The sequence below is a fragment of the Vigna umbellata genome, chromosome 7 (assembly GCF_029865625.1).
Source record: "Vigna umbellata cultivar VRB3 chromosome 7, Vumbellata_1.0, whole genome shotgun sequence".
NCBI lineage: Eukaryota > Viridiplantae > Streptophyta > Magnoliopsida > Fabales > Fabaceae > Vigna > Vigna umbellata.
Genome location: NC_142171.1, coordinates 43,689,723 through 43,699,537, shown reverse-complemented (window position 1 = coordinate 43,699,537; position 9,815 = coordinate 43,689,723). Strand labels below are relative to the sequence as shown.

At 31.2% G+C, this 9,815-nt stretch overlaps 2 protein-coding genes across 3 annotated transcripts; both read left to right on the top strand.

Moving 5' to 3' along the window:
• The first annotated feature begins 2,107 nt into the window (after window positions 1–2,107).
• On the top strand, window positions 2,108–5,877 carry LOC124830077 (mitochondrial carnitine/acylcarnitine carrier-like protein). 2 transcript variants are annotated; one of them, XM_047303703.2, is made up of 3 exons: window positions 2,108–2,248; window positions 4,425–4,816; window positions 5,188–5,877. In XM_047303703.2, the coding sequence occupies exons 1-3, from the start codon at window positions 2,108–2,110 to the stop codon at window positions 5,687–5,689; spliced, it is 1,035 nt and encodes a 344-aa protein (XP_047159659.2). In that variant the 3' UTR covers window positions 5,690–5,877. The 2 variants fall into 2 exon arrangements, with proteins under 2 accessions (XP_047159659.2, XP_087950089.1); XM_088093963.1 differs by lacking the exon at window positions 2,108–2,248 and adding an exon at window positions 2,334–2,573.
• A 907-nt stretch (window positions 5,878–6,784) lies between these two features.
• On the top strand, window positions 6,785–9,254 carry MSP2 (microspore-specific promoter 2). Its single transcript, XM_047303720.2, has 4 exons — window positions 6,785–6,964; window positions 7,120–7,266; window positions 8,056–8,244; window positions 8,980–9,254. Exons 1-4 carry the CDS (start codon window positions 6,890–6,892, stop codon window positions 9,142–9,144), a joined length of 576 nt encoding a protein of 191 aa, XP_047159676.1. The 5' UTR covers window positions 6,785–6,889; the 3' UTR covers window positions 9,145–9,254.
• Window positions 9,255–9,815: the final 561 nt, after the last annotated feature.

Below are 9,815 nucleotides of genomic sequence, written 5' to 3'. Positions count from 1 at the left end.
TGAATTTTCATATTTAGTTAAATAAAAAAATATTTTAATTTATAAATTAAAAATGATAAAAAAAAAAAGAGTTGCATAATTATGTTACGTCATTAAATAGTCTTAGAGAGTCCAGGTATTATGTCATTACCCACTCAAATAGTACCTGGGATTTGGACTGAAAAGAGTACACATTCATTTTTATTATTTTTATTATTATTTTGTGAACTTTTATTGGCTGCATGTCATCCTATGGTAATGACATTCATATTTGTCTATTTGAAAGATACAAACAACCATCTTTAAAAAGATACTTGCACCATTAGGAATATTTTAGTTATTTACTTATGAATGGAAGATTATTTTTATCATGATATCTATATTCCCAATATTTGCTATGATTTAAAAAAATGAATTAATTAACATAGTGTTATTGATGAAAATTATTAATTATTAAAAACTTGTTAAAAGTTTAATTTTATAAAATTATGTTTTTTATTTAGCGTTATAGTTAAAGTTATTTTTAATTAAATTAATTTTAGTTAAAAAGACTTAGCTTATTGTTTTGCCGAAATTTGGTCTTTGATATGTTGAGTCATCGTTTGAGTTTGTGGTGATTGTTGGTTCAATATGATGGACAGAATCAGTAACTAATTAAGTAAATTAGTATTTAATCTTATGTTTAAAAATGTTTTTGAATCAATTTTAGTGTTAAAAATACCAATTTAGTTATTTAGATAGATCTTAGATGCAACCAAATCAATAATCAGATATTTTATTTATATTTAAAATTAAATAGTTATTTTAAGTATGTAATGTAGAGAGAAACAAATGCTAATATAAATTATTCTTTTACTAAAAATAATTATACATGTTTTAATTACTCACAATATAATTTTTTTTTCTTTTTTCTTCCTTTACTGTAAATCTGTAATCTATTTAGTTATAGAAAAACTTGTTTCAAATTATAATTCCACAATTTAACGATATATACATAATAATACTATAATACAAAATATTATATTTAAATAAATTTAAGAAATTAAAGTTTAAAATAAATATTTAATTTAAGACATTAAGATGATATAAAAATACATAAGCAATCATTGTTTTAGCAAAATTTTTTAAAATATTTTTGTAATATTATTTATTTACTGGTATTACTAGATTTCTGTAATAAAATCAATCAATAAACTAACTTATTATACTAAAATTGTGTAATAAATTAGTTAATAATCAGTTGATAAATATAATATTTCATGAAAATATAATTCTATAAATTTTGATATATAATTGCATTTGTTTTTCTTAACAAAAACATATTATTATATAATTATAATTTTTTATTTATTAAAATAATTAAATTTTCGATAAAATTTTTAATACTTTTATTCTTTTTTAAGTTGTATACACTTTTTTTATTTAGAAAAATATTTATTTAAATAGCTTAGTATAACGAACATTAGTTAAATTTATTTTTAAAGAAAATTAAATTTTTTATTTCTTAATTAAAAATATTATTATGTTAAATTTCTTTTCCACAATTTATTTTGTGTAATTTTCATATAAATTCATGTAATGAAATATTTTTAACACGGGATATAATCAGTATTAATTAAATTTATTACTTTAGAAGGTTAAATTTTTTATTTGTTAATTTAATTAGTTTTATGTTGAATTTTTTTCTATAATTTTATTGTATGTAATTTGTATATAAATTTATATCATAAAAATATATTATACTTCTATATGTAACTTTAATTTTTTTTTAATTATAAAATGTTAAAAATAATAATATACCTATTAAAAATAATATAATAAGTAAGTATTTTTATACAATTGAAATAGACAATAATAAATAAAGGAAAACATTCTTTTAACGACTTTTTATTTGCCAAATGTACTGGTTTGTTTCAAATATTATTTTAAAAATAAATTCAATCACATGTTCTGTTATAAAAAAATAGTTAACATAATCCATAAATAAAATACAAATTAACAAAAATATACACTAAAATATATAGATAATAATGAAAAAAAATTAAATTTGCGGTGAAAAGTAACATATAATTATAAACTAAAAAATAATAAAATAAACTAGTTTTAGCTTCCTCAGAAATACTCTCGTATGAAAATAAATAAATCATATAAATTGAATTTCCATGTTTGTCTCGAGCACAAGTTCATATCATCTATTCATTGGAGTCAGAGACAACAGAGACAGAGCGAGTTTCCGAGACATCCTGTGTCATCATCTGAACAAACTCTGGTTTGTACATTTCACATCTCTCTCAAAACCTCCTTCTGGTGTGGTTCTGTAACTCTAATTTTCTGTTGTTACCTACAATTTTTCGTGTGTTTCACATTTTCGATTAGTATCTGTCACCTTCGGAAACAACCCACTTCACAGATTCACCTAACACCCCTCTCTTGATTTTTAGCCCTTTTCATTTCTATCAATACTATCATTTCTTCTTTCATTTCACTCCTTCTATTCTACATACAATCCTGCTGTTTTCTTTCACTCTGTATGTACTCCTGAGAAGAGTGTTGGTTCAACTTCATTCTTATTTCATCTATTTATTTGGGAACAGGTGAAAGCACAGTAATATTCCGACCTTGTTCAAAAGTTATTTTTTTTACAAGGATAAATGCATGCACTTAACATCAGCGATCCAGTTTCTTATACTCATAGTCTATGTATCCTATTTTAGACGTTGATTCATACAATAGTCTCTCTTTTTATTTCTGGGATCTAATTTAGTTGGAGTTATATATCTGGAATTTTTCTCTTTGAATTTGTGGGTCTTTGTTAAATCAGAAAGAGAGAGAACATGGTTATTTATTTAATCTGTGAAGCAGAAAGAGTGGAAGAAGGAGTTTCAATTTCCTTAACCTATTTCAATTTGAACTACTTTTGGTTTCTGTTTTTTTTTTTGTATCTGGATATCCTTTGAGAGTTAATTAAGATGGATCACAAAGGGACGGGAATGTCTTACATGACTTAAAATGAGTTTGATCTTCATAGCTGTGGCATTTTCCTCTTCCTTTCCTTTTCTTCCACCCTTACATAATGACACTGTTAAAAGAAGTTGTTTGGATTTATTTCTGGCCTCAGATTGTTTAGGATTAAGTTAAGAAAATAATGCAGAGCAGTTTTGAGATAGTTAGCAAACAACACTCATTATACCTTCATGTCAAGCCTGTGAAGCTAAGCTCTAAAGTTGAAGAATTTAATCTTAACCTTTAAGCAGCTTAACGAAAAGTAGAGATTTTTTTTTCACCAGTTAGAAAGTTTATGACTGTACCTTTTTGTGGATTGTATGAGTTTTACGCAACTCTAGAGGATCCATGCACTAATTACAAGACTGGTTGGGTCAATTTAGTTGTCTGATCTGTACTGCCTAAAGGATAATCTGTCAGGGATGTGATAATGCTATGTCCTGCAGCAGCGATAAATTCATTTTGTTACCTTTGAAAATTTTTCTAGGTGTTAACTTTTTTCTTATTTTACACAAGATAGTGGTTCGTTAGGACATCTGCATTAGTCGGTAGAGACATCATGAGGGCACTGGATAGTATGTTTTTTTACATTTTAGCCTTGGTTAGAGGGTGGGCAAGAAGAACACTAGAGGAAATAATTAAGTCAATAATATCCCAAGAAATTTAGCTTTAAACTGAGACTAGTAGGTCTTGTTATTCATGCATCCCACCTCACCTAGTGGAGCAAATAATTAAACACTCATTATTGTTATTGATTTTGTAATTACTACATCTTATAAATATTTTCCAAGTAATAGAGGATATGAAGCAAATTAAAGAATTTATTTTATTATTACTTTCCAACATCTGCATTTTTACATTATTGGTGTCTGAATATGCTTCTCTTATGACATTACCCGTTATAGAATTAAAAAAAGTGAAAATCCTCATTCTAGTCCTTAAAATTGTAAATTGTCAGTCACATAAATCCTTGATACTTTGATCCCTGACATTGGGGAAATTTATTTTCGATTTCGTTCTCTACAGTTGTTTTCCAGCTAAGTACACTAATAATGACATCTATAAAGTCATGGACTACAGTTTGATACATAAATTTTCAAACACTAGAATGAGGGTTTACTCTAATGAAGCTTAGCTCTCCTCTTAGCTCTAGTTTTATCCTGAAAAATATCATATATACCTTGAACTTCTGTCAAATTTTCACTAGAACAGTAGAAATTAATGGGAAAGAGACACCAAGGGGACCTGTTTTTGAAACAAACAATCCTGTTCTCAATGCTTTCGTAGGGATAAAGTGCATGCCCTAGATTTTATGTGATTTCCAGTATTGTTTAAATGGGCTGTTTTGTCAAGTAAATTTTATTGTAATGGTAATTTTACTTCACATGTTCAGGTTACTTGTCTATTCCTCAGTTTTCATTCTTGGAATTTTTATTTTTCAGATGGGAGATGTGGCAAAGGACCTAACTGCTGGGACTATTGGGGGGGTGGCGCAATTAATAGTTGGCCACCCATTTGACACCATCAAGGTCAAGCTCCAAAGCCAGCCTACACCCCTCCCGGGCCAGCTTCCCAGGTATTCTGGTGCAATTGATGCTGTCAAACAGACAGTGGCAGCTGAAGGTCCAAGGGGTTTATACAAGGGTATGGGTGCCCCACTTGCCACAGTAGCAGCATTCAATGCTGTTCTGTTTTCAGTTAGGGGGCAAATGGAAGCATTACTGAGGTCGCATCCTGGTGCTACTCTCACAGTAAATCAGCAGGTTGTCTGTGGAGCTGGAGCTGGAATTGCCGTTTCGTTTCTAGCTTGCCCTACTGAATTGATCAAATGCAGGTCAGAGGTTATTGGTGATGATTTAATAATGGTCATGGTTTCGTTACATTTCCCGTATATTCTTTCTATCAACTTCTATATCTATTGTTTCTTTTTTCTCCTTCTAAAACTTTTCATAGATTTTGACCTCTTTGATAACATAAACTTTTCGGTGAAGCATCTCTTGTTTTAGTGTTCACTTTAGACAAATCCAATCATGTATTTTGTGGTTGACATGAAATCAGATAGTCATGAGAATAAGCTGAGTGAATTGAGCTCCAGACTAGTCTTGGTTAACTTTTCCTGAATTCGTTTTTCATATAATCATTTAAACAGAAGTACTTAGACTATGTATTGATCTTCTAACTGTTTTGTTTCGTGGTGAATATCAGATTGCAAGCACAAAGTGTATTAGCTGGCAGTGGAGCAGCTACCGTGGCAGTGAAATATGGGGGACCCATGGATGTAGCCAGGCAAGTTCTCAGGTCAGAAGGGGGCGTAAGAGGTCTGTTCAAGGGCATGGTTCCCACTATGGCTCGTGAAGTACCTGGAAATGCTGCATTGTTTGGTGTATATGAAGCACTAAAGCAATTACTTGCTGGTGGCACTGATACTTCGGGACTGGATAGAGGTTCTCTGTTGCTTGCTGGAGGCTTGGCTGGAGCTGCGTACTGGCTCGCAGTTTACCCAACTGATGTTGTCAAGAGTGTGATTCAAATAGATGATTACAAAAACCCGAAGTTCTCTGGTTCAATTGATGCTTTCAGAAGAATTTCAGCTACTGAGGGGTTCAAAGGCCTATATAAGGGTTTTGGTCCAGCAATGGCCCGAAGTGTTCCTGCTAATGCAGCTTGCTTCTTGGCATATGAGATGACAAGATCAGCTCTTGCATGATTAATTCATACAGAAACACTGATAGCAGCGGTGCCATTGAGTGACCATGTTTCCTTTTCTTTTAAATTCCTAAAACATTTTCATTTCATGCATTGCAATTGCAATATGGCCACAAAAGGCTTAACTTGTTATTGATTCAGGGAATCGTTCTTTCATCCGTGGTTATGCAGCAGCACTTTATTTCAGAATCAAGTGTTTTCCTTTATGCTTAAAATATTTTTATAGATCACAAACGATGTTCCTAGAAAAAAAATTTCAGCGTGTAGTTCAGAGTTAAGATACAGTTGTGAATCAAATTCTTGCAATTTCAAATGTATCTTAATAGTTCAGTGTGAATTTAAGGTTTGTGATCAAATTAGGATGCAATCATTTGAACTTGCAAGAACTGGATCAATTGTATCTTAACATTTTTTGGTGAGCACACTGTGTCCTAACTAAACTAACTTAAATTCGTTTTTTTAGATTTCATGATGAACCTTGGTCCAAACCTAACAATAAATACAACAAAAATTGTTGTAAGGAATAAATATGTACTCTTGCAATTAGATTATTTTACCGTTTCCTTTCCTGAGATGTCAATGGACAGAATTTATTCAGAAAGTATGAAGGTATTGAAAGATTCTGTCACTGTTAAATTCCTGTGGCAGTTCCCAGTTCAGTTTCAATGGTTGGCCTACTAACTCTATTGGATGAAAAAGAATTGGCACTTTCTTCCTGTCCTCTATCAATATTTCCGGAATTGGTATGGTGTGTTCAGAAAAGTAAAATTAGGAAATTCACAGATTGATGGGGTGAAGGAAGAAATTTCATAGTGGCAGGAAGAAACAGACGAAGGAATCATAGGGGACTAACCCATGAAGACAACCCGATATGCAAGGCCCAATCCAGTTGACTAACTATCATGTATTCATATTTACACCACGTAATCATTCATAAGACCCAGTCATAACGAACTATTATGAATATCAGGAGGGGGAAAAGGAAGTGAGAAAAACATGGTGAGTGGCACGTGACATAACAAACTGGGTCCAAGGAAAATGTGCGAACGATTAAACGTCGCAGTTGAATGCTGAGTTGATTTTCTCCTCTTGTTTGTCATGTCTTTGTTGAGTGCGAGCACTGAGTGTGATAATATATATATATATATATAACACATCATTCTTATTTTATCGAAACACAGAACACTCCAATTTGCCAAAAATGGATGACCCCAAACTACCCTCTCATCACTCATCCATCTCTCTCATTGCTAGGCTGGATCATTTGGAGTTCATTGTGAGCTTTTCACTCTCCTAACCTTCGTCTTATTTGTCACAATCACATCAATTTTCTCACATATCATTCTTAGAATCTTACCCTTTCAAACATTTATTTATCCTTCTCAGCATCGCTTTTTCCTTATACATGTCTATTTATGCTTCTCATGACAGATGAAATACTTAGAAAGAAAACAAAGATCTGGCAGCAATGTCCCTTCTGACAAAGCCAAACAACCTTTCGATTTCTCCACCAAAGAGGATTTCTTTAAAGGCACATTGTTGGATCGAGTTACCTCTCTTGAACACAGACTTTTTAAGGTTAAACATTATATTCGGTCTGGTTTTGCTGCCAGCCATTTTGTCTAATAATTGCATTTGGCATTTTTAAGATTAACTTTCATGCACTATCTGTATGATAAAAAATTATGATAGATATAATTTTTAAAATAATTATCTCAATAACCAACAAACTTTTTCTGTATGTTTATCTCAAAAAATTCTTTACATTCTGTTCATGGTCTGTATTTTTTGTATTTTTGGGAAAAATGAGATTTTTATTCTTTTACTATCCATCAAATTTTACATTTGATATTTTTTTTATCCTAGTACTGGTGCATATTGTTATACCGATGGAGACCTTAAATCATATTAAGTAGACATTTTCATCTAGTATCATTTATTTATTATTTAAAGTTAATTTTAGTTATATAAATAGAGAATATGTCTTGATTACTACTGATCTGCATACTTCCTGAGATAATCATAGAAATAGATAGAGCTGTGATGACATAAACCACTTGCAAAAAAAAGGTTTATCATCTTAGTGAATCGATTTCAAACACTTCATGAAACAACTAATGCTTAAACCGCTAAATCCCTCATCTACATGTAGCCAGAATATGCCTACGAAAATGACATCCTTTCCATAAGCATCCATTACTGAGCAACAATATTTAGAAACATATACCATACAGTCACACTCACTCCTATGTTCGAGAAAATCATCACTGTTCTTTGCATCAACACTCTCATCACATGAATTTAATTATTTTAAAGTGTAAACATATTATCTACCATGTAAGTTAACACAATTATGTGTTTCTTTAGCTTTATGTAGATATTGATTCAAGTGGAAACCCTCTACCTTTGTCCCGTGATTCCACACAAACTTCTGGGGAATCTTCTACCAGCCAGGGATCCAAGACAGAAATATGTCACTCTTTTCCAACTTTCAACAATCTCTCAAATAATACTGAGAGAGGATTAATGCCTATCAAGACAACTGAAACATCCCAGGTAAGAAAAAAAACAACATTACTGAAATAGAACAGTTAATTATTTCTAATATATTCTTGATTGTTGAAGAGTCAAATGTTTACACTATAGTTTACAGGTTTACAACTAACCCCTGTAAATTTTTTGTTCACTGTCACCATCCAAGGGTCAATTAAACTAAATTTCATAAACTTTTTTCTTCTTAATTCTTGTGCTTGGAGTTTCGGTCCTAGCAAGAATAAAGAATGAATGGTAACCTCTAGATATGAGAAAAAATATATTAACATTATGTCTCTTTCACCCTTAAAAAATGTACCCAAATCCAGTTAGATTAGAATACAAGGCATACCTAACATGAAAATTTGTAAGGACCACAGATAATTATGCATGTGTTTGTTAAAAAGTGTGTGTGTTCATACAGATAAAAGAAAGAAATCATGCGCATCACGAATTAATGGAGCTTCTAGTATGTTATATTTTTTTTTCTTTTTGGCTGTATTGTATCTAAATAAACTAAGCAGTAAAGTCCAAAGAGACAGCAATTAGGTTATGATGGGAAAATGTAAATCAATCGGCAGCAACATCATAGGCAGTGTGTACTATATAGCCTTTTTGTTTTATATTATTGTTACCTTGGCACTGGCAACACCAACAGCAACATAGAAGTGATTTACAAGGCGTTTCTGCTGGTTGCGAATCCTATGCTATTATTGGAATGAATCTCAGAATCAATGTTTAAAATGTATATTGTTGCAGGAAAAATGTGAGAGCGAGAAGCAACAAATTAAAAACTCGTGTCCTCCTAAGCAACAGGTGCAGGTGGTGAAGAATAGACCTAAGAAGAATGAAAAGAAAGGCCAAGTTGAAAAAAAACGAGTATCTAATGTTGGTTGGCCACATTTAAAACTACTAGGTTGCTGATCCTCGTAACATTGGTTAGTTTCTTACTTCTTTTACCCGACCATGAACATTAATATAAATTTGTGTCGTTCGGTTTGAATTTTCTGGTACATTACTTTATACTGGTAATAATAAAGTATGAGATTAGATTTGGTAGATATAGTCACAAGGATACTTTTTTATCAGAAATGAAAGATTATTTTTTAAAATAAAGAATTAATCTGTTTTAAAGATTTTATTTTCTCATCTGTACTGAAGAACAAAATCGTTTGGGAGTCGTATCATTGTTGAACAAAAGTATAGTCACAGTCACAGTACAATTGTTTGCACTGGAGTACTTGGGGAAATGAACCATCGCAGATTTTAAGGGACAGAAGACCATGTGAAATCGTGAACTGTAATAACACTAGCTTTGGTTCCAGCTTCAGACAACCCAATATTTCTAATTATTTAAGTAGAATTATTGGAAAAAAGATGCCATCGATCTCGTAGTTTGGAAGGACCTAGAGTTTTTAAATGCATATTTCATATAACATAACTAAGGATGTGTTTAAGAAATAAGCAACAAATTTCACACGTCATATTTTTCAGACAGAGCCAAAACACTGATACAAGTGAATTTGAGGAAATGCATTTTTTTAAGTGTATATTATATATATACTCTGAAGTTCAAATCGCAGTGAGCCGTCAGA